Source organism: Anas platyrhynchos, chromosome 3 (genome assembly GCF_047663525.1).
Source record: "Anas platyrhynchos isolate ZD024472 breed Pekin duck chromosome 3, IASCAAS_PekinDuck_T2T, whole genome shotgun sequence".
In the NCBI taxonomy this organism is placed as follows: Eukaryota; Metazoa; Chordata; class Aves; order Anseriformes; family Anatidae; genus Anas; species Anas platyrhynchos.
In genome coordinates this window covers 30,740,551-30,765,750 of record NC_092589.1, presented here as the reverse complement: position 1 = coordinate 30,765,750, position 25,200 = coordinate 30,740,551, and the positions used below count along the sequence as shown (strand labels likewise).

The 25,200-nt window shown below is 41.1% G+C and overlaps 1 protein-coding gene across 3 annotated transcripts in view; it reads left to right on the top strand.

Annotated features, from left to right (window-relative positions):
• The first annotated feature begins 5,626 nt into the window (after positions 1-5,626).
• ADSS2 (adenylosuccinate synthase 2) overlaps positions 5,627-25,200 on the top strand; it is a 34,089-nt gene continuing 14,515 nt past the window's right edge. The window contains exons 1-5 of one of the 3 annotated variants that reach the window (XM_027453850.3): positions 5,627-5,979; positions 19,197-19,299; positions 21,714-21,782; positions 22,519-22,569; positions 24,786-24,852. In XM_027453850.3, coding sequence (XP_027309651.3) covers positions 5,653-5,979; positions 19,197-19,299; positions 21,714-21,782; positions 22,519-22,569; positions 24,786-24,852 — 617 coding nt within the window. In that variant the 5' untranslated portion in view covers positions 5,627-5,652. Of the gene's footprint in view, positions 5,980-6,456; positions 6,499-6,995; positions 7,035-19,196; positions 19,300-21,713; positions 21,783-22,518; positions 22,570-24,785; positions 24,853-25,200 lie in introns of those variants that run through there. The other 2 variants (XM_072035639.1, XM_005017949.6) reach the window with 2 other exon arrangements.

The window sequence follows — 25,200 nt, the reverse complement described above, 5'->3', positions numbered from 1 at the left end:
AGACTCAGTGGTCATTACAAGAACTATTGTGAGAAAACTGAGGTTTTTTGCTACTATTTGATAAGCAGCTGCCTCACCAGAGAAGATACAACATGCAGGTAGGCCTCTAGAGCAAGCAGAGGAACTGGATGTTAGGGGCATGAGTGTAAAATATTTAGCATTTTAACAAAATAAAAGGGGCTATCAGAAATCTCAGAATTCATTGACTAAGCTTGCAAGCCAATGAACCATCACAATACTAGTTAAACTCTGTTCTTACTTGGAAGAGAGGTTATTTTATAAACAGCATGTTCAGTTCTGGAGCTCCATTTCACAAGAGACTATGGATGCAATAAGAGACATCCGCATCCAAACCATCACCAAGTACATAATGATCAGAACACATTTTTTTTCACAATTTATTTTCACAGCTTACTTCAGTCTTTTTTTTTTTTTTTTTTCTATAAGTCCAAGAAAACTGATGGTTCAGTGTTTTTGGTGAACTGATATTTTTTTTTAAATAAAAATAAACACTATACATAACACGGTACTTAAAAACAGATACAAGTGTCTGAGAATCTAACTAGATTAAATCATGAGAATTTAGGATTTAAGAGTCCTCTTCAAAAGTCTGTGCAAGAAACAAACCCCATGTTTCTATTAAATAGACAATACAGTCTAGCAGTTCAGTATTTGGATGACAGACAATCTAGATCTCTAAGATCAAAAAATTATATTTGTAGGACATTACTTAGAAGTTCTTTGTACAAAATTAAAAAAAAAAAAAAAAAAGAGAACGTGAGAGAAACTTGAGCCTAAAAGCATATGAAATATTTATTAAGCTTTTGGCTAAGCCTTTCCTTTCTTGTATGTGAGACAACCTAGTTACTGTACAGTATCAGAGTGACACTGAGGAAATTAAGAACTACAAGACTGCCCTCTTTCAACAGCTGAATAAACAAGCCCCCTAATCAGAGCCAACTGCCGGGGCACACTTCCCTATCCTTGAGCTCTCTAAGCATGAGGTATGGTATGGGACATTCCAGCAGCCTGTACATCCTGATTGCCTGTCTATAAGGTCACATTTCATCCCATTAACCAGTTTATTCTCATCCATCTTGTCCCAAAACATCATCTGTACAAAAAGTCGATTTCTACTTCTGCTCTGCAATGACAGCGATTTATTTGCCATTCTCTCAGGGAAAAATGGAGCATGCAGATTTGAAGAACTCGCCTAAAACTTCTTCACTTATTTTCTTTAGTATTATTACATAAAATGTTTGTCTTTGCAAATCATAATTCACAAAACTTATTTCCAAGCAAAGGATCTAGCTTTAAATCTTTTCAAAGAACAAAAACCAGTTATTTTATTTTCCTGTACATATCCAGCCCTGTCAGCTGCTACCTTCTTTGTAAAAAAGAAATGTAAAAAACATGTAAAATGTAAAAAGCATGTAAAAAACCCACCTCTGTAATGTACCAATGAAATTTCAAAAGTATACTGTATTCTCTTAATTATTCTCTCACTGAATTCAAAGTCTTGCTTATTGTGGTGATGTTTCTCATTTTTTAAATTCTTTCTTTTTATCTTCTGTAGTGCATGCATCAGGAAATTCCCACTTAGTAAATGAAGTTCTTTCATAATCTAGATATACCTAACTAAAGAGCTGAAAACACTTGCTGTGTGTACAAAGGTATCAATTATGAGAACATGTACAGGTATTGCTTTATAACGTTCTTAATCCAGTTTTTATCATGATAAAAAGATTAATGAATTTAACAAAAATACTTACAGATTTTTTTAATTGGAATAAATAATTAAAAAATCAACAAGCAGGGATCAATTACATTAAGCACACTGTTCAAATTAAATTATGTATGTCCTTACTGTATAATCAGTTCTTGTTCTTAAAAGGTAGAGTGACAGCATTTTGGAGGGTCTGGAGTGCTAAAGATGCCAACCTTGTCTAGCACAGTAATTCTTAAGGCTTTTTTGCACTGTAGCACTATCAACAACCAATTCTTTTTTGTGAGGGACTCTACCTCATAATATCAATTTTAAAACAGGAAAATGCTGCAAAGTTGGTGCAAATAATTAGGAGGTTAAATAAACCTTCATTTTATTAAAAATGTTAATGACTTAATGTGATTAATGTTAACATTTTAACATAGTTCTGTGGGACACCTACAGATTAGCTAACCATGGCCCATGGACTTCTTTTCCACAACCACTATTGTAGCACAGGTAAGACCTGGGTGTTAAATATCTGAGTATTACATCACTGTCACAAACAGAACTAGATTTAACAAAAAACTTGTACCAGATACCCTGACAATTTCATTGCCATGGACTATTTCTCTCTTCAGTCTATAATTTTCCTGAAAGAAACTCAGAAACTGCTTTCAGTAGGGAAAACAGTATCAGAAAAGTATTAACATCCTTCAGTTGCCCTTCAACACAATTAAGAAGTATTAGTAAGGATGGAGAAATAACACTTTATGACCCATCAGCCATGCTGAGCATTAGCTAATAGTCCACCTGACATTCTTGGCTCTTTTACAGCATTTTTCCTTTATTCATGCTCATCTTGGATTTTATGAACTACTGAAATTCTATCTTAAATTCAGCTCCAAACAATTTAGAACAACTTATCTGTAATACTTAAAAAAAATAAGAAAAAAAACACGAAACATATCAGAGTATGCGGGTTACTTCACCAATGTGGGGTACTCCATCAGAACAATTAAATCATACTGATGTAAACATTCCACATATCTCTTCAACTCATCTGAATGAAATGCAGAAATTATCTCATGCTGCATCTGGTCTGTGTTAATTTATTAAAAGTTCCTGTCTGAGCCTCTTGAAGTTTATTGGGAGGCAGGAAATGACTGTAATATGGAAATCCTGAGTGTATCCAACTTGTGGTCAAATTTGTGATAAACATAAATGCCTCCAATAAAAAGCATTGAACAATTCAGAAGATGATGAACCCTAAGCTTTATCAATGTACATTTGTACATTGTGTTCAGTTTTACAAAGTCAATACCAATCCCAAACTTGCTAATGCCAGAACGGGCAATCGCATTCCTTTATTTGTTGAACACAAACTCTTGCAACTTATTGTCAACTCTAAATGCTCACCTGAGCAGATTCAGCTTGCTGAACTAGAAAAAAAAAAAAGTAAAAAAAAAAAAAAGTGAATGGATTCCCTCCATATTAGAAGAAAAAAACATTACCGTAACATTGCATGCACTTACTGGTTCTCTTGCTTATAGTGAATAAAGCAAAATAAAAGCAACAGAGAATTTCTGCACTGTGTTATTCTAACCTCTTACTTATGCTACAACAAATGCCTATTTTTGATAAGGGGCTTTAGATACCAGTTGTTTTTGTACTTTAGTCGAGAGTTAATATTTTCTAGAACTATACTATAAGTAGTATATACTATAAGTAAATAAAGGACATTTAGCATCTTTTACTGTATTAGAATGAAAAGTATTCATTTATTTTGCAAAGAAAAGGAGGTGGGGGAATGATAGATACTAACTAAGCATGATGGATCTGTAACTAAAAGCTGTAAATCTTGCTGTATCAATCAGTACTGATCTTCATTAAACTTGATCTTCATTAAACACTTACAGGTTTTCTGGAAGTAAAGAGTTCATAGTTTTCTTCTTTGGTTCTATACCTACCAAGATAACATACAAAACCACACATTTCAGAACTCTCCTATGCCAACATAAAAATAGCAGTGCAACGACAGTGTGTGTCTGATACCTCTTTGAAAAGTAGCATTACAAGATATTTCGGGTTGGAAATATCGGGTTGGAAATTAGGAGGAATTTCTTTTCAGGAAGAGCAGTCAGGCATTGGAAGGGGTTGCCCTGGAAGGTGGTGGAGTCACTGTCCCTGGGAGTGTTTAAGCAAAGGTTGGACGTTGTGCTTAGGGACACGGTTTAGTGGGTGACAGCGGTGGTAGGGGGACAGTTGGACCAGATGATCTTGGAGGTCTCTTTCAACCTGAACTATTCTATGATTACATTAACACCATGTTACTAGAACACTACCCTGACAGGCTCAAACTTATTTTGAGATTCAAGGGAATGTTTGTGTTGGCAGTGGTGAGGCTTTAGTATCATTCAGCTACACTGGAAAATCATATCGTAAAAAATAAATCAAGACCACTTTTTGTGGAATCATGACATGATGTACAGCCTCAGTTTCTTCTTTCAAAGTGACTGCACTAGAACAAAAGTTGCCTTTGTGTCAGCAGAACTGGAGAGACTTCGGCAGCTCCTTGTGCTTTTTAGTGACTTCCCACGATCCCTGTCCAGTGATTTATCATGTCTATGTTTTTTAGCACAAGCAGCCAAAACTATCAATACTATGGACTATACCAAGTGCTTAGGGGACCATTTACTCTGAGAAGTGTATATAAACAATTGCCTTGTGTATCGTTTGCAATTGCTCAAGATCTTTGTACAGAACTGCTGACTGCTTTGCCATAGCACCTCTTTGCAATGACATTCAGGACTTAGATTTTTTTTTTTCATGTTCTCAGTCAACTTTATACAGTCAACTTTATACTTAATCTTCTGTTTTATATCTCTCTAGCTTTACAAGACATAGTTAAACTTTACTCTGATGACTTTTATACCTCTTCTAATTCTTGATTAGAGCAAGCCTGAAGGTGCAAAGAAGCAACTGAAAACCCGATTCCAACTCCCAGACTGTGACTGCTCAGTGACTCAGGTTTCTGAATAGTTCGTCTTAGCAATAATTACATCATTCAGACTTCTGCCTTTTTAATAGCTACTTTACAAAAAAAATCTTCCCCCTAGGGGTGTTGATTCTGTGAAAGAGGAAAGAATGAAACAGCCTCTGAGGCACCAGTTCCACTCCTAAACCCTCAAGTATGCACGATGAGGGCATTTCTCTGCTATGGGTTTTTCCATTCTCGTTTTCTTCTCAGGAGGAAGCTGGGGGCCATGTTCTGGTGGCTCTGGAGAAAATGGCTTCTCACGTATAGCCCCTGGCTACTTCACCATTAAGCGTGCAGAATTGAACACACACACGACGCTGTGGTGTACCCAAAGCATTTATTTGCGGGTCTGACATTCACGCTAAGAACCGCGGGCGCGATTTGCGGAGCACAAGGAGCGGAGGTGCCGGGCCAGGTCTGCGCCGTGCCCGGGGGGCCATGAGGGGAACCGGCCGCCACCAGGCCCCAGCCCGAGCCGCGGCCAGGAGCCCCTCACGGCGGGGCTTCACCCCCCGGCCATGGCGGCAGCGGGGGCAGCGCCGGGCCCCTCAGCCCGCCCCACAGCCCCTAAGGGCCACGGCTGCGGCCGCATGGGGCAGCCGCCACCCCCCCGCCCCGCTACAGGTGCTGCCCGCGCGGCCTACAACCCCCAGCACGCCCCGCGCGCGGCCCCGCGCGGCGCTCTGCGAGGGGCTTGCCGCGGGGCACGCTGGGTAATGTAGTCCGCGCTGCGAGGCGCGGGAGAAGCGGCGGGCGGGCTGGGGGAACGGGGAGGGCGGCAGGGACGGACAAAAGCCGCCCGCAGCGGCGGCGGCGGCCTCGCGGTTCCCCGGGGGAGCGGGGCGGGCCGGGCCTCCTCCGGCGGGGGAGGGCGGGGAGCGGCGGGGCGGGGGCCGGCGGCGCCTGGATGCGGCAGCGGCACCGCGGCGCGGCCGGGAGGAGGCGGGGGAAGCGGGGCCGCCGCGCGCTGCCGCTGCCGCATGTGCCCGGAGCCCCGCGGCAGCCGCAGCCGGGAGCGGGGCCGGGACCAGGAGCGGAGCCGCAGCCGGAGGGGGCAGCGCGGGCCATGGCGGAGCAGGGAGCCCCGGCGGCCGCCGTGCCCAACGGGGGGAGCGCCGCCCGGCCCCTCGGCAACAAGGTGACGGTGGTGCTGGGCGCGCAGTGGGGCGACGAGGGCAAGGGCAAGGTGGTGGACCTGCTGGCGCAGGACGCCGACATCGTCTGCAGGTGCCAGGTGAGGAGGGGGCCGGGGAGGGGAAGGGAGCGGGGGGGGGGGGGACGCGGCCCGGCGGTGCCCCGGGGCCCCTTTGTCTCCCCGAGGCGCCGCGGGCGGCAGGAGCAGCGTGCCCGGGGCGCTGCCGCCGCCCGCCCTTTGTCTGCCTTTACAGCGCCTTCCCGCAGCCCCCGCCGAAGCAGCGAGGTAGCCGGCCCCGGGGGAGGCTGCTTGTCGCCCGGCTCCCCGGGCAGCAGCGGCCATGTGCCGGGTGTCCCCCTGCCGCTGGCCGCACGGCCCCGCGCCGCCTGCAGCACGGGGCTCGGCCGCGTCTCGCTGTGTGAACGCCGCCCGGAGCAGCCCCGCACGCTGCCCCTCAGCCTGCCAGCGGGCACGGCACCGCGCGGGCACAGCACGGCCCGCTCCGCAGCCGGCAGAGCGCGAACTTGAACTTGGGAGACTTTAATTTAGCAGCAAAGGGATGTTCCCGCAGGCAGCCGGCTGTGCGAATGAATGGCTCTTCCCTCACGTCCCTGGCTGGTGAGGAAATAAAGCGGGATGTGGGGATGTGGCGGGGCTGCCTGGGGCGAGGGGCACCGAGCGTGGTGGCTCGGCTCGGCCCCAGAAGATGGAGGCGCCCAGGTGAGTGCCCACACGGCGCCCTGGCGGGAGGCAGGCTGGCTCCCCTGCGGGTGCCGGGGATGCGACTCATTTCTTACTCCTTCCCGCCCAGCTCAGTGGAATCGAGGAAAGGGCGAAGCTGTGATGTTATCTCAGGCTTGAGTTTCATGGCCAGTCCTGCCATTTCTCACTGCTTGTTGCTGCTGCTGCGAGGAAAGAGTTTTTTTTTCTTTCCACCCTCCTTTCTTCCGTTTCCTGTTGGTGGGCCTCCTGTGCTCTTGGCCTCCTCCCATGTGCTCACTCTTGCACTTGACTGCTTCTACTAAGTTGGTTTAACTCACCAAAATGGCAGGGAACTCTTTTTTGGGGTTGGGTTTACTTTCTACTGTTTTAGTAAACAAAACTGAGTTTACTTGGCTCAGAGGAGCCTAATGCAAAGAGGAACCCTGGACAAGGTAAGCACAAAGGACCTTATCTTAGAATGGGAGGGAAAATAAGAATGTTCTCTTCCTGTGGCACTGAGCTATTAAGCTATCTTGCTCTGTGTTGTGCAAGAATACCCCTGGTGGTTTTGTTACCGCTGGTAGGCAAGAGTGTGAAAATGACTTTTGTGCTTTTCATATCAGTACAAATCCATAAAGAAAGATTGCAACTCTGCCTGACCCTTGCTACTTGTGGCTTTCTGCAGTCCATGCTTCTGATTCTTATTTCACTGTTATACCCTGTTCATTCTAAGATGGTTCTTTCTGTTCATCGTGCCACAGGGTTGCTAGAGTACCTGTGGATGAGACCAAATACTTTCCCATGGAAAGTGTGTTAATACAACTATTTCCCTGAAGGACTGAGTAAATTGTAGCAGAGCTTAAGATGTCTTAGAAAATTGCATGATACTTGCATTGAAATTCTGGGAACTCTGGTGTGGTTTTCCAGTTGTGCCTGGTTCTGTGCAGACGCAGCCCATAAAAACAGTCCTGACCAAGAACTGAGGATTGTTTACTGTTTACTTTTACAACACCTGTAAAAAAAGGCATTGCAAGAAGTTGTGCTCTGAAATCGGTGGCTGTACCCTCTTGTCTCCTAACTCTCAGGTGTCCTAATGGCTTCTTCAGTCGTTTGTTTGGCTGGCTGACTGTGGCATCTGGAAGAGGTACAAGTAGGCAAACCAGTGTATCTGGTCGTAAGCTGTATTATGGCTGTACTTCTTCCAGACAGCACCCCCAAACTTATTTTATCTTAGGTTTGGAGGTTGAGAGTACCCTTGTGCTTAGAGAAAGAATATGGGGTTTCCTTGTCAGGAGACAGACTTGCATTTATCAAAACTAGTATTGTGGCTTCAGCAACATCTGACCTTGCAGACCAAGCTCAATTTGTGTCCAGCGGCTGCGATGTGTCTACGCGATAGGCATAGTATGTGCTGGTTCTTCCACTGTTATGCTTGAATTGGTCTTAATCTGCTTCTAAGGGGTATCTGGTAAAATGATGCTTTTGATAAAGCAAATACATCTGTGAGACTTCTGTACTTAAACTACATTTGGGCTTCAGTGGCTTGCAGAGCAAAGTCTGTTTACCTGGTATCACATAAATCACGGTCCAGACAGTAGAATAGAGCAAGAACAGGTTTGAGATTCAGGAGAAGTTGCCAGAAAAAACGTGCTTTTGTGTTTTTTTGTTTTTGTTTTTTTTGTTTTATTGATATAGGTTCCTGTTAGCAAGCAGTTAGCATTGCTGCTCTCAAACCTGGCAATTTCTAAAAGCATACATTGTATTTTTATCAATTCCATGGGTAATGGAAAGTTAAAGGAAAACATTTCTTGTTCTGATTCCTACATTTCAAAGTGGAACCGAATAAGGGAATTTAATTACTAAAATTTCATTTGTTAATGGATATGGGAATGGCAAATTGATGCAAGCAAATGATTTTAGGTAATCATTTTATCAAAACAAAGACAGTACAAAAATATACTGTATCTCTAATATTAATACTCCTGCCCCATGTACCAGTGTGTATGATACAGCAAAAAAAAACCTGTGCTGTCTTCACTGCATGGTTCAGTTCTCATTCACCCCTTTCATCAGCAGACTTGTTGGTCGCTGTCTTTTCATAGTACTGCAGGTACCTGATTTATTCGGAGCGCATAATTCACACAGGTAAATAGGATTTTGAAGTCTTAAATTATTATAAAGCTATGCTTGTTATCCTAAAGAATCTTATTTTTCTGCTCCTTCAGTCCTGTCATATGCCTTACTACTACTGCAGAACAGAGTTGCAGCTTCTTACCACATCTCCTCTGCTGATCTCAGTGCTTGCTGCCTGGTAGCTCCCCATCGTTGCTCTGCGTGCTGTGGGGTCACACACTTCTTACCCCCGGACCACTAATGTGCAGTTACTGCAGTGTGTGGATTCTTAATCCTCCCTCAGAGAAGTTTGTGTGGTAATGCCCCTGCTCGTCAGTTGATGCACGGCAATTACAATGCAACGGGAGAGAAGTTGTCAGCAGGCAGGTTCTTGGGGTTAAGTGGTTGCCACTGATCAGTTGACTGCTGCTTAAGTCCTCAGACCTAATGCCTCTGTATCACTTGTCTGCATATATCCATTTCAAAAAAAAAAAAAAAGGAATCTTTGTGTTTTCCTTCCACCAAACCCCTTTTCCTAAAAACTCTCATCTGAAGAGGTGTTTGTCAGGCCGCGCGGGGCCGGGAATAGCAGGATCAATAGCTATCTATAGCAGCTGCTGCTTTTTCAGCTGGTCAGGCGTTCGATACGTGGCGTCCAGCTGAAGCTCTGGGTGCGCCTGTGGACCTTGCAGCGGCCGGCAGCGTGCCAGTGGTGCGTGCTGGTGAGGAGAGAGGTCAGCGGGATGAGCCTGCCGCATGAGTGAGTCACACGCTGCACCGACCTGCTTGGAGCATCCCTGACAGGTGACCTCTGCTTGTGGCGAGCGCTGAAACCGTCAGTTTCACACAGGAGGGCAGCTGAAACCCCATTTCCCCATTCATAAAGCTTGTGCCATTAGCAGGAGATCTTAACAGTACGAGGGAACAAATTGCACCTCGAGCTGCTGGTTGCTTACTGCTCTGTCCCTCTTGCTGTTGTTACATCTTGCTGTTTTCATTTGCTGGGCTCAGATGCAGTGCTCTGTAGCAGCTTAGTGAAATTTCAAATACCTGTATTCCCAAAGTCGCTTTTTGTTTCTTGTATCCCTTCTTAACTCTGTTGCTGTGAGATGTAGCAAACTGTTTCAAACTGTTTTTTTTTTTTTTTTGTGCACTGAAGCAACATAGCACTGGACTGTGCTTTCAGCATTTTTCTTGTTCCATATCAGCCTGCCTCACTAGGCCTCTTTTATCTCTTAGGGATAGATTGGCCTTTATTCTGGACTTGAATGAAGATTCGCGTAATAAAATCTGTTCCCTACTTAGTACATGTAAGGCATTGCAACAATATAGGGTTTTGCAAATCAGGTGAAACCGAGCTGAAGCTAGTTCTGACGAGCCTTTCCAAAGACCATGTTCCTGTAGCAGTTCCTCAGAGCTAGCTCTGTCAACACAGAGAAACATACAGAGTTTTCTGAGGTGAGTGAAAGAAACTTGGGCTGGACTTCAGTAAAATTAATGTTTTCTTTCAAACAGTTGCCTGTTTTCTTCTAAAAAATAAGGCTGTGTGTAGGCTGTCATATTTGCCTCAAACCACACTCTTGATGTTGTTCTGATGCACTAGTTCTTGTACTACACATTCAAAGATTTCTGAAATCTGGCCAAACTTTCAGGAAGTTGAAAAGTTAAGCATGTAACATGATGGCTCCTTGAACTAGATTCAGCTCTTACAAACATGAGTTGATTGGCATAAATACCAACAAAGATAATTGCCAGATGCTGAATGTTGTTTATATTGAAATCCAGGAGTAGGTTATGTAGTACAGTTTGATAACCACACATTCATTTTTTTGGGGGAGGGGGTAAAGAGGCAAGAAATTAATCACAAACATCAGAGATGTGAGGCAGTGAATTTGTTATCTGCGCCTTGGTGGAGGTGTGGTTGGCAACCTGAAGCTGAAGCTAGATTTTTGGCAATATGGTTTGAAATGAGAAGCAAACAGCTTAGTGATTGCCAGTTCTGTTATGTGAGGGTATGTAGTGGAGGTTAAGGATGAGACAGCCTCTGATCAGCTTGCTGGAGGTGTTCTCAGCATTCCGAGAAGCTGATTGTGGCAGGAAGGGAAAAAAAAAAAGTACATTGTTAGTAGTGGTAGTATCCTTTCTTTGAATCTATTTTTGGCTTTCCAACTAAGAGTTAAATGAAAGTGTTTACAACCATATGATGCCAAAGCAACATTGACTTGCTTCTTGCCCGACTTGGCAGTCACTTGCATTACTAGCTCAAAAACAACAGTGGTTGCCCCAAGGTGAAAATTAATGCTGGAATGTGGTGGCAATAAAAGTCAACTGTTAAAAAAAATAAAATAAAATATGCTTGCGCATGTACACACCCCTCCAACAGGGAGAGCTCGAGGGAGCGTATGACTTCTTTCTTAATGGAGGCGTAAGATAACATCGCTTTAAAATAGACAACTAATTTCTGTTCTAGAGGAGATAACTTGAAAGACTTCTTTGCTCTACCCGGGGGCATCCTGTTTTTGGCATTACCATGTCATAAGAAAAGCCACTGATTGTCATCATAGGCTTTTGGGGTCTCTGTAGTGCGTATCATGGTATTTCAGAGCTGCTTTAAATAATTCAGAGCTTAATGTTGGTACAGAGAGCTATTCACAGTATGATTTTAATAGTAATTTCAGTCTGCTTTTTTAATAAATCTTTTTTTCTGTGTACTTCAGCTGTTGGGTGAAGTTGCAGTAACGTGGGCCAGGCAGTTCTGAGGGTGCTGGTGTTGGCGAGGCATCGAGAACTGCTCTCCTCTCCTGTTTGTAGCAGGCTGAAGTACTCTGGTTACTGTACCAATGGCTAGGCTGCTTTGACTTTATGAAGATATGTGCTGGAAAATGTTTTTAAAAATGTGATTTTTTTTTTCCTGTGCTCCTGCAGTGCATATTCTCCTTGTGTATATTGAACATGCCGTACACTTAAGCTTAGACTTCCTTGGCTAGTGCACATAGCATGAATTTCCTTTTATTCTTGGTGCTCAACACCAAGGCTTTAAAAATCAGTCTTTTTTTTTTTTTTTTCTTAAGAGAAATCATGTTTTGCTTTCAGTTTGTGAACAAGCAACACCGCTTTCCTTTTTCCGTTTTGCTGGTTATCTGGGTTGGTACACTAATGTTTCCTGTTAGGCTGCACTTAAAAGAAAAAAGGAAAAAAGTATGTTAAGCTAGAATGAGCTTCTTAATCTTCGGAGCAAGGGTCTTCAGTGAGTGACAGAGTAAGTGTGTATGTTTTTCTTAGAAGAGTCCATATACTAGGAAAATAGAGTTGCTGCAAATCCTTTTCATAAGCTGGAAGGACAAGCAGTGAAGTCCTGTGGGTGGTTTTCAGGTAAGTTGGCGAGATTGGCTATAAAGCCAGGAGCAAGGGACTTCCCTGAGCAAGCTCATCAGAGGAATGTTCTACTTCAGGATTTTCCTGTAAGCCGTTGAATATGGCTTTATATCATTTTTGGAGTCTTCTCAGAAAATGTGATTCCGTGCTTCCTCAATGGCTGGCTTCACTTGGCTTCAGAGGAGCTCTTAAGTTAGCAGACAGAATCACAGAATCACCTAGGTTGGAAGAGACCTCCAAGATCGCCCAGTCCAACCTCTGGTCTAACACTAACAAGTCCTCCACTAAGCTGTATCCCTAAGCTCTACATCTAAACATCTTTTAAAGACCTCCAGGGATGATGACTGAACCACTTCCCTGGGCAGCCCATTCCAATGCCTGACAACCCTTTTGGTAAAGAAGTTCTTCCTAATATCCAACCTAACAGATGCTCACTGATGGCTGCAGTTGACACCAAATACATTATTGTTTCAGTTTAATTTTTTTATGTCCTTGGTGAATATTACTATTATTGTTGAAATATATTTATGGAAAGCTAAGTAATGACTTCTTAGGAAACACTGTGTTTGTACCTGCATATTTAGCAAACAAGCAACAAAAAAAAACAAACAGGAAAAGAAATGAACACCTCAACAAACAGCCATTTATTTCAGAGTCAGTATTTCTTTAGCTGAGTTTTGGTAGTGGTTGATAAAGCACACTAAACCTGAAGTCTTAGCTAATGAACTTTCTTGCGTTATTTTAATATAACAAGAAAATAATTGCTGTATCTAAGAGGAAATCTCTTCAATCCTGACACTAAAGGTCATGATGCAGAGACTGGTGAAGTTGTCAATTAGACTTTCTGAAGGCAGATGTAAGTCATTGCTGTTTTGTTAAATTAACTTTGTTAAATTATCTTCTAATAACTCTCTCCCAAATAATCGGTCCTTCGTTGTCGAGTGAATCAGCTCAACATACAAGGAATATCAGTTCAGTTCCTTGGGATCTTCTGGCCGGTACTGCAATGCAATTCCAGGGGAAAAAATGGCTGTTGGATATTATGAGAGCTCCTTCTCCGTGCTTTGTTCGTCTGGAAGCTGTTATGCGTGGATGGAACATGACGAGCTGAGGAGCTCTTGCCCTAGAGGAAGGCTCACAGTGAGCAGGCTGTTTTGCTTAGAGATTGTTTGTATGTTCTTCTGAGTCTACTGGTTTGGTTCTAGAACATGCCTTTTGAGGTGTCCTGAAAGTTGGTTTTAGTCTTCAGAGTAAGGAAAAAATCATGAAGCTGTAGTCAGGTACGGATACAATATTACTCCAAACTCTGTCTAGTTCTTTACCCCAAATATTTTAACTGCTAGTTAAGACACTTAAAAACTATAGCTAGAATGTATGAGAAAACAAGCCATTTTGCATAGGCAGGGGGAATGCTGAAATACTTTACCTTAAAATTGCCAGAGGTGTCCTGTTAGAAATACAGTTCAGTCAGTGTGCTTAAAATGTAGTCCTCTCTGATACTGTTGATTTATCCTCAGTGTATTTTGTAGTGTTACTGTCTTGATCGTGATATGGTGCTGGTACTGATGCATGTGTGCTGCTTGCAGCAAGTACTGCCTTCCAGTCCCTAAAAAGTGGTTTTTGGCTGGCAGTAGTCACTTGTTTGATTTACTGAAAACTCAGGTTTGTTTCCAGTAGAATGTCAGCTAGCAGATAATGACCTTTCCCTTCAAAATTAGTATCTCCAGGCATACAACACCAGTGCAAACAGGGTGTTACCTAAGCATGTTTATCAAACGGCTCCCAGATGTACAATGCATGTAGCTGCCTTTGCTATCGTATGCCCCCTCTCTGCACGTGTGACCGATCCTGTTTGGGTTGGCCAGGAGAGGTACATTCATAGCAGCGTCTGGCTTGGTGCATAGCACCGACCAGCTTATCCATGTGGAATACCTGGATGTAGATTCGTGGGTGTGGTGCTTACACTGGGAAGGATTTTTAGGCTACTTAATCTTCTTCAACAGGTTGGAGGCACTCCCTTCTTTCTCCCCCCCCCCTTTTTTTTTTTTTTGTTTTTAAATCTATCTGGGCAGTGTACTACTCTGAAAGTAATACTTCAGAAGAATTGTTTTTTGGTTTTTTTTGGAGCGAGGCTTCTGGAAGGGAGGTAAATAAGGGGTTTTGGGACCGTGACTGCTGTCATTCCAACTGTACTGGTGTGATAATTTGTCTATTAGTGTGCACCTTTCCATCAGATTCCTGTATACTTAGCTGTTCTCCATGCTGAATAGCTTGGATATTTCAGGATTACCAGCTGGTGGCCAGGGATCAGAAGCTTTTTCAAGCAGGTGATTTAAGCATACTGCGCTAGTGACATTGGAATAATGCCTTTTTAAAAAGCTTACGCAATTAGTTATCTTACAACAACAGGTTTTGCTTAAATATTATAGATTGGATAGTGATCTTAAGCCTAATCTGATGTTCACTATTCCATTTCTACTTAATGACATAAAATACTCTAAAATAATAGCATAATTTAATAGTCATATTATCACAAAAGGGAAAAAAAAAAGGCTGCTGGGTCTCAGTAGGATTTTAAATTGTTCATCCAACAGCATCAAACTAAAAAGACTTCAGACTAAATCCATACACTGAAATGAGTAGGTTGGTGCTTGTTCATGACTTTTGCTCTGCATCTCCAAATAAATAGAAACTTCTCTTTTCTGATCCAATTGGCACCCTTTTGAGCTGGATGTACACAGAAGTTTAAAAACCATACTTTTTAAGGAATACTAATAAGGAGCTTTCATAGCTGAGGATGGTTTTGTTTGTTTTGCTTTTGGTTTTTACATTAAATCTATGATTAAAGAGCTATTTCTCTGATCCTCATCTTCACGGCTATGTGAGCTGGTCAAACATGTTGTTGGGGAAAAAAGAGGTGTTAGGTTCATGTTTCTTTCTGAGCAAGCTCGTGTTTCCCCCGCATTCTCAGCACAGAAGTTCAGTGTCACCTGGTGGCAGTTCCTGCTGGAACTGCTCACAGAAGTGCTGGCAGCAACTGGAAAACTGCAAACCAGTCCTGAAGCCAGCCTTGGGGAGCAGCGGTGGCACCATGTATGGACTACAAGGAAAAGTCAAAAATTAAGAAAGGGCAAAACTGTAATGCAAAGTCCATGCTCATAGCAGTTGAAAAGTTGAGGAAATCCTATTTGAGATGCAATTTAACATTGTAATTTGGTAAAGCTTTGGGCTGCTTGCTGAAAGGGCTGATCCTTTCAGCACCGATGAATCTGTAATGGGAGAAGAGAAAAGCTGTTCCAAATAGTGAGTTAAAAGATGTGAGGGGGAAAAATAGGGTAAGGAAAGGAGTAAGGGGGAAAAATAACGTAAGGACAAATGAACTAAATGCTTTTATCTTTTCATAAGCCTTCCTTAAAGTACAGTGCTAAGAAGACTGCTGACTTCTGAAAATCAAATTTTGGAAACCTCAGAGTATGCCAAAAATACGCAGTGCTGTGCATTGATGGAGATAAATAAATAAATAAGTCTCTTTCTTCTCAGCTTTATTAGGATGTCAGGGAGAAGATCGCTTATATTCTTACCTGAGTAGCCTAGTAGTAACCTAGACAGATATTAACAGTCTAACAGTCTCTGTTAGATGTTCCCTCAGTATGTCACACTATTTCTTCTTGGTTCTCTATTTTCTGTCTTCTTTTTTTTTTTTTTTATATCCACATCATATTCTTTCTTTACTCTGGCAAAGCCAACTGTGCCTTGGCTGCCTGACCTTTTCCACAGCCTGCGTCCCAGCTTCCAGAGGGGCTCCCAGTGCCACCTTTCTGCAGAACGGGAGGGAAGCATCCACGTTAAGTTCGATGCTCAGAGTGCTGCTGGTGCCTTACTGTGCCTCCCATGTATAAGAAGTCATTTTTTCCTCTCCTCAGCCCTTTCCTATTGGTAACTAAAGCCAGGGTTGCCGTGCCCCAGTGGGTGAGTACGCTGGCTGTGGTGCTTCTGCCTGGCTCAGCTGAAGGAACCGTGCTGTTGTGCAGGGAGGAAGGGTAAAGGAGCTGCTGCCACATGCACGTGGTGTGGTCCACACAGAGCAGGAACACCTTCTGGTCTTTCTCTCTGTCTGTGTCGGCCCAAGGTAGGTGTTCCAGATTTCACGTGGCTGGGAGAAAATTCTCCCAGTTTGGGAACCCAGGTTACCGAGTTATGGTAGACAGACACTGTACACAGTTAATCAGAAAGTATTGCCAACCTCAAGAAATGACTTGTGTCTTTATTTCCCTCTGGCAAGGGATGTATTGAAATTTATGTGGACATAAACAGTATAATTTATTTTCACTATTAGTTAAACCCAGTTAGGAGTACTTCATTAATGTTTAAATACTTTAATCAGGGGAGTGTTAGCTTGAATGATCTAACTGATCCCTTTTGGATTAGCATGGTGAGGGAGGAGGAGGGAAATAGGGATGGAAAGGACTGATGCCAGAAGTGACTTCATCAGTTTCTACCTTGAATTAATCCCAGAGGCAATAGTTGTGAAGATGTTGGTGTTATCAGCAGTTTCTGGGTGAGGGGTGGGGGAACTTCCACCAAGGAAAATCCTAAACACACCAAACCCAAAACTCAACAGCCCCCCTGCCACTCAAACTCTGAGTTCAAGTGTTTGTAAGTAGAAATGTTTATCACGGCTGTGTGCAATGTGAGCACAGGCACACTTTACTAGTACTTCACTTTGAGTGTAGTGTGAATTATTCTCTTAATATACAATTCCTAACTGTGTAACTGTACACTTGCTCTTCTGTGTTAGGTTAGGGCTTACCTGTAAATCAACGTTTTGAAGACTCAATTAATTGAATGCTGCTTTTGTAGTGTTCTCCTAATACACAGTTTGAAATGAAAAAAAATTGAAATAAGTGAAACCGTTTTATGGAATGATGCCCAAAGCAGGGTGTGGACTGACCAGACAGTCCTACCTAGCAATTGTTCTACCAGGCACCTGATAACAACAGCACTTCTGGGATCAAATCCTTTCATGCTGCGGGCATTGTCATAATACAACTGAATTCTGGGACTGAAATTTGAGTATAAGCTGAAAACAAGCGTTAGGAAACCTTGAGCATGGCCTAAGAGTGTAGTCAAGTGGTGGTTCATCACAGTGCTGAGGTTTTTTGCTTTAGTTTCTAGCAAAATCCCTTAAAGCACAGCTGCTAATAGCGAAGATGGTAAAGTTTATATAACCTGGGTGACCAGCTTGCTTCTCGATGAAGTATGAGCTGTGCTGTACACGTAGTTCAGAGTTTAAAGGGTAAAATACCATTTTAATTCTGTCAGCCACTATGTCAGGGTATTTTTAAACAAGCACAGAAACAACACACCTCTGTGTATCTTGACGTCATTCATCAGTGCAAGGGAAAAGTCTGGACACCACCAAAACCCAGCAGCTATGTTCTGATGATTTATACGCTCTGTGTCTCCCTCCTGAACACCCTACTCGAGCAGGCTGGCCAATGTTTCATTATTTTCTTAAAAGAATAACCTTGGATGACTTGCTTTGTTTATACAACTAATATGTTTCATATGTTGTGAATGCAAAATTTGGCTTTCTGTGGTTAAGTCAGATCACTTGCAGGGAAAGCCATCCGTGTCCAGAAATTTTCACCACTTCAAGGTACTGCTTGGGAAAACTCTGTAACATGTTACAAATTCATCTCAACTTTGTGCGAGTTTGTAAGGCATCCTTCTGTTCCCAGAGGAGATGGGACTGGTGTTAAGTCCTCAAATAATGCTGAAATAGTAAGAAGTTTCATTGCTGACCTCGCTGAGATAACATTTACTCACAGCATGTGTTTATATACTTGCAGAGAGGTTTGAGGGCTAAGAATATTTGTTATTTGTAATGTCGGATGAATGGCTTTTTGTATTGTTTTCATGCTTTTTGAATGTTGCCGAAGTAGTGAATAGCTTTTGAGTCCATTGTTTAGAAAAGATCTTCTGTGATAAACTACTGTGAAATATTTCAGGTTTATAATTCCATGGCTTAATATTTCAAATTTCTTTCTTCTTTTCATATAATGCCTTTCTTCAGTTTGTCTTGTATTGAAAAAAGGCTTGGAATATTACGTCTTTCCATTGTCTTTTCTTGAACAAAGCACTTTGTGTAAAATGCCTGTAAATATTCCTGTGGTTACGGCAAACAGGACTGTTTTGTGTGTAACCTTGTCTTGCACAAATGATTTGGTCACAAGAGAGTGTAAGCTTATTTTCAAAAGCACAGCAAATGAGAACAGGGGATATTCGGTAACTATTTTGTAATCTTTGTTAGTTTCATAAGCCTATCCTGACCCTCTTTGAGACTTGGACACAGGCTCCTTTTGTGTTTTGGATGTTATTTTGCAGTTTAATAAATCTCTTAATACTCTCATGCTTCATGGTAATGAAAAAAGGTAGGAACACTGAGTGCTAGTTGGTACAAGTGGTCTCCTGTAACTTGGAAAAACCACGGTTATCTTAGGTACCTTTAGATTCACTCCTTAACAGCAGACTTCAGATACAAATACCTTGTACCAGCTGAGGAGGTATAGAGTGAACTAGTCAACTTCGAATGCTTTTCTGTGAAAAACAATCAGCAAAAGACAGAACCACAAATTCAGAACAAGAGGCATGCACGTTGCCAACCCGCAGCACGCATCCTCCCTAATGGTTTCACATACCCAGTTTAACTGTTTTTGAGTTTTGTTTTTCTTTGCTAGGGTTGCAGTTTGACTTTTAATACTTACATTTTCCTAATTGTAATAGGAAGCAAATAAAACTGTTGAATGCTTTTAGAAATGTTTGCACATTCTAGAATGTTTATGGGTCTGTCTGAGAACTGCTAGAAACATTGTACTCCAAAGCATTTGTACCTTTATGAACCACAATACCATCCAAAAGTCTCCATGAAAATATTCATGTGAAAATTGTCAAGTTTGACAAACCAAGTTGAGCAGATTGCCTGGGTGAGGAAGATTTCATGTAGATCTTTTATCAGCAGCAAAATGAAAGCTGCAGAGTTGGAGGTGGAACGAGTTTATTCCGTCTGTACTGTGTCTTCATTTGTCTTCCGTATCAAGAACTATTAATACTTTTTTTTTCCTCAGGGAGGCAATAATGCAGGGCATACAGTTGTTGTGGATTCTGTGGAGTATGACTTCCATCTTCTGCCAAGTGGGATCATCAATCCAAAAGTCACGGCATTCATTGGTAAGTGGTCCATCTCTGAAACAAAAATGGGCAATGTAGTGACAAACTTTGGACATACTAAAATAACAAAGTATACCTGAGGGCATACAGGATTAAGACACTTTTTCCTCATTCCCAGGGGCTTGAGCTTTGCTTGTAATTCTACTACCTTGTTAATATTGACTTAATCATGAATTTTAGATTATGGATGTTTTATTGTCTTAGGTCGTTTTTGTTCTTATCTGCCGTATCAATGCAGATGGCTATCTACCCAGTGTATCTTCGTTGTCCCTTCCCCTTCCATCTGATTTTTTTAAATTATTTCTTTTATTCTCACAATTCCTCCTCTGTTTCAGTCTTCACCCCTCCTAAATGACTACCAGTACTTAGAGCAACATAAATCTTTCCTTCCTTTTCCACTGGAATGTAAAAGGAATGCTGAATCCAAGAAGATTTATGCACTATATAGATTTTGTCAAAAGGTCTTTTCAAGAGACTGCATTAGGTTTGGGGTTGTGGCATTACTAAGCAATGTCAGGATCTATGATCTATTTGCCTTCCGAAAGGAGGTTTAGATTGTACTATCTGTTGCTCCATACCAACATACTTAACCTCCTTTTGCTCTTGGAATCTGGTCCTACTTTTCCTCAAATTACTTGTATAACCAAACTTCTTAATAATGTTGTATAGCCCTTAAAGTTTTCTTCTAAAGATGCAGGTGAATATAGAAAGTCCTACACAGCATTATAACTGTATGTTTGTGTGCTCTTTCACAGATCCGGTTAGTTTCTAGGTTACTTAAAGGCTATATGACCTATCCATTTCCAGCCTGTTTTTGTGATAATTTTTGAGTAAGTGCTCATTGACATTTTGCTAAAGAGCACAGCAACTAAAGTGCATCTGTCAGTAAGTAGTTTGATTCATAAACGATACCCGCTGAATTATTAGGACCAGTTTGTAGTGACTGTGTGCTTCCAATTAGCATTAACACCATTCCTGATGGGAATTTGTTATTGATTGTGCCTCCTTTCAGCTGCTACAGTGTGACTTGGCAGTGGGGTAGTTTTGGATTAACTGGCCCTGTCTAGTACTTTCTATGGAAACTGGGCCAACAGGCATGGAAATAGATCCCAGCTGACAGAGGGGAGGTTGGGTTGTTAACTACTCCTGGTTTGGGGAGCTGTGGCAGATGATACTGCTATTATTCTATTTTGGTGTCTTACTGTATTACATTTATTCTAAAAGTTTATTGCTGAAAAGCAGTGGAAAAAGAAATGTCCATTTGCCATGTTCTATGTGCTGGACTCAAGGTCAGGTAGAAAACACTAGATCCTGTAGAAGTACAGTGGGCAGGAGAGAGCTTTTTACAAATCTTTTTGTATCTGTCTCCCATCTATCACTTGGCCTGTCTATTCTGAACTTTGCTGTTCTAGCTGCTTTGAAGTCTGACTTGAATTTAAAAACTCTCTTGGTGGTTCAGTTGTATTTAGTAGAAGAAAAAAAATCTGTCAGGTTTAGGATTCCACTGAAAAGGTTTATAATTAAAAGAAAAAGGGGGGAAAGTGTTGAGGGGAAGGACAGAAAGGTTAGAGTATTATAATAGGTTATTACGATTGATTAGGATTATATGCTGAAAAGTATAACAAAGAAGTCTTAAATAGTTTGTATTTCGGTGTTTAGAATGCTTTTATCTGTGAAATAAGGTGATTTGCATATAATTTCAAATGGCAAGTCCGTTCATGACAATAGTAGGTATTTTGTTATACTGGCTGCTTCAAATCTACTGTGTTTGGCATGACCTTAAGATGATTCAATACTGTATGTACAAGTGCTTCTTAAGGCACTCGCTGATACTGGTTAATTGTATGAGCTAACAGTCTTTCTGAGCAATTTGTCGGTGTGGTAAATCTCTGCTTCCTGTAGGACAGTGTGCTTGCTTTTGATGGAGCCTTTTCCATATTAATTCTGCTAGTCTGTTAACAACCTGAACTCTGCACATGGAATACACTGTCTATTTACAGATGGAAAGTGCCTGAGGGAGTGCTAACATTTATAACGATGCTAGAAATGTGCTAAGCTTTTAAGAACAATTGGGTGATTAACGTGAAGTGCAAAGAGGGAAGTTAATTTTAGAAATGAGGAAGAGGAAGTTGCATTCTGAACTGTCCCACAATGCTGTAACTGTTTGTCATGATCTAAACTGAAAGTTTATTAAGCTTAATAAAAAGGTTCAATGCAGGTAGTTAAAGATGCATACTTTGAGTGTAAGTCAGTCTTTTAAAGATATGTTACAACTTTCATTCTTAGCAATTTACTGAAAGATTAAAAACTTAAATACATTGTTTACAGAACATGAAGTGTCTTTGAATTTGTTGAAATACTATTTTTCCATGTTCAATGTAATTCATTAAATTTTGTCTGATGATTTTCTTCAGGAAATGGTGTTGTAATTCATTTGCCAGGGCTCTTTGAAGAAGCTGAAAAAAATTTAAAGAAAGGAAAAGGTGAGAAAACTAAGTTTTACTACTCTAAAGTAGTTTGTGGACACTTCATCAAAAGATTTAGATAGAGAATGTCTCTGCAGAGGTTACATTCGATAACTTTTTCCAGAACTGCATTTACCTGCTAGTTCCTGACAGGAGCCTTATCAAAAAAACGTAGGGTCCTGATGGGAAGTATAGATGGGAAAAAAGAATCTCTGTACCATTTAAGAACAGAACATGTTCTAAATATGAATTATCTGCAGACATACTTTGTTGCTTAAAGCAGTGAGCTTAATAAGTAAAACAACTTTTAAAAGTGTGTTACCAGTTTGTAGACATGCTACCTCTTGCAATCTTAACATATGTTTTGACAGCACATGGTAATGCAAACAAATGCAATAGAAATCCTTTCTTTGGTTTCTTGTTGTCATGACAGTGGCCATGCTTGATAGCAGTCCACTGGAAGTGAGGTAAATCAACTAAATTATTCATAAGTAAAAAGCTACTAATTGGCTGCTGAAATTGAAGAACTAGTAGAATCATCTGGAGTTCTTTATCACAATAAGCCTGACTTTCTCAGTTTTAGAGGCTGATGTTAAGTTTTAATAATTCCAATCTACTTTTTTTCTCCAGAATGTGGTTGCTCATCCTTTAAATAGATCGAAGACTAAACATGAAAAGTGTTTTTCCTTTACATATCAGAAGAAAAAAATACTATATAAAACATAATTTGAATTATTTTACTTTGTCTTTTAAGGGCTAGAAGGCTGGGAAAAAAGGCTAATAATTTCTGACAGGGCTCATATCGGTAAGTTCCCAGATCTTTATTATTATTTTTTTAACTTTGTGTTCTCTGAACTTTCCGTGGCAGTAAGAGAGTGACTGTTTTAGCCTTTCTGGCCATTTGTTGGTGTGTAAATGTCATCGGGCTAAGCCTCTGTATGCTAGGCATTGTATCTGCTTTGGCTTATTAAAAATTCTAGAAAAACTTGTCCATCACTCAGGACCCTCCTAGGTTTGTTTTCCAGTGAGTCCTTAATCCCCCTCTGTAAGCATACCTTAGTCAGGAAAGCAGGCTCAATTTCCAAGCTGAAGGTAAGATGTGAGAAGCAGTCAGAAAGCAGTTCAGAAGTTAATTCACTGAAGGATTCATTTCCCTTTTCGGTGTAAAAGCAGTTTTGCTTTTCTTTCCTGAAATAGAGCAACTTTTCTGGTGTGAAACCATGTGAGTGGGTGTGACTTTCAAATTAATGAGCTCCCTAACAACTAAAATGCCAAGTACTTCAGAAAAGAGACTGTATGGGAAGGGCTCTGTAGGAATTAAGAGAATGGTTTTCCTTCTCTCAGAGGGAGTTCATCAATCAAGGTTTGGTTCCAGCTTATGTTCCAGAAAATGCTTCAGTTCAGAGCATGGAGTAGAATGTTGAGAGTCCAAACCACGGAAACAGAACTTCAGTGCTAAAGGCTATATCTCTCCTAGGCCATCTTTATTACTTAATTTCCTCCTTTAAATTAGATATGTGGCATAATGGTTATGTAACTGGATGTATTAGGAAATAGAATTATTGCTGCTGTGGTAGTCATCTCAAGATGCAAACTTTTCAGGTCTTTATCAGATAAAGGCTTATGACATGGGGGAAAAATGTATTTTCTTCTTTATGTTGTTTGTGTGTTACCACATCTGGAAATCAGGAGTAGGTTAGTCAGTGAACATGTTATTTCGGAGTAAATATGCTTTTACTTTGATGTAATTACTCTGCATTTGAAACAGTTGAGTAACTGTTCCTAAGTTACTAAAATGCTTTTGAGAGTAGAATCACTGTAGGTGATTCCAATTATTTGGAAGTTGTTTAGAGAAGCTGTTCTGTAATTATTATGTTGCAATGGCAATACTGTGAAATTTTCATGGATAAACAGGTCCTGAGTAAAAAAAAAAAAAAAAAAAAGACCAGTTGTCGACTGCCACCCATAATTGTTCAACCTGTCAACATAAATGGACTTCCAAAATGCTTCTGTTTAGAAAGTTTTGAGGGCGGTCTGGAGGTCTGTTGCCATTACAAATGCCTTGGCTAAAATGGGTGTTCAGTCTGTGAACTATTAGTCTGTAACAAATGATCAACTAACAATAGGTTCAAGCTGCTGGGGATGATCTAGTCCTTGAATTATGGGAATGTGTGGAAGTAAATACCAAAAATAACTTGGTAAGGAGGATGAGGAAAATCGCTCATACTAGTGAAACATGAACACTTCTAAATCAGTAGGTTTCTTACAAGTTTTCAATCTTATCCTTGTAAAGAGTAGCTTAATTACTTCACTTTGAGGACATAGTGCTGAAGAAAAATAAGCCAGTATCTGTTGAACTGCAGAGTGTTGCCTCTGTTCATATTTGCCATGAATCTGTCACGTTTATTTTTTTTGCCTTTATGGTAGACAAAGAATCAATGGAAGGAGTATTTTGCATAATCTTTGTTGTTAATAATATGTAATACTTAAAATAAATCAGGGCTTGTGAAAATGACTTCTGTTTTCTTCAGGTAACAATTGCATCCTTTCCATGGGTAACGTTTGTGGGAGTTTCTTTTATTTCCAAATGCATTTCCATTGATGCTGCCTTGCTAAAATTAAAATGGTCTAAGAAATCTTCAGAATGAATGAGAATGTTTACTTAAAGTCTCCACCTTAAATTTCAACAGTATGACTTCTTACCGTAACCTGTTTTCCAGGATTTCTTTCAACTACATGTTTTCTTTGCTTCTTGTCCATACATTCTTTTGGGACACTAGAAGACCGTAATGTCTTAGTTTTTCTATGGAAGGTGTGTGCACAACTGCTGAACTTGGAAGGGATGGGGGGCTATCTTATAAAAGAAGAGAAAAAGCTCTTGTCATTTTATTTCCCTCTCTTCTGTATGTGCATGTTTTTTCCCAGGTTGATAAACTGGACTAAAATTGTTTTGAAAAAAACATTACTGATGGCCATTTGTTTCATGCAAAATGTCAGCTTATACATTTTTTTTTTTTTAAGTATTTGATTTCCACCAAGCTGCTGATGGCATCCAAGAACAACAAAGGCAAGAACAAGCAGGAAAGAAGTAAGTAGTTTTAATGGATGGCTTAGTACAAGCATGAGTTGCTGAGTTGGATTTCCATTATTGATTGTCATTGAATTTAAAAATGTATTGATTATCCCTGTAAGTCTGTAATGTGGAGTGTTCGGGATCACTTCCACTTTCGTACTCCAGTGGCTAGCAAAATGTTGTATAATGAAAGGGTTTTAGCTTGATAGCTTGCCTTAAGGAAAAGTTCCTGGTTCTTAATTTGCCTTACAAAAAGGGTTCCTGCTTCATGTTTTAATTGTTTACCAAAAGTATCTTTGTATCATGGATGAAAAGTAATTCAGTCTTCCTTACTGAGAAGTCTAAAATGTCTTCATCCATGAC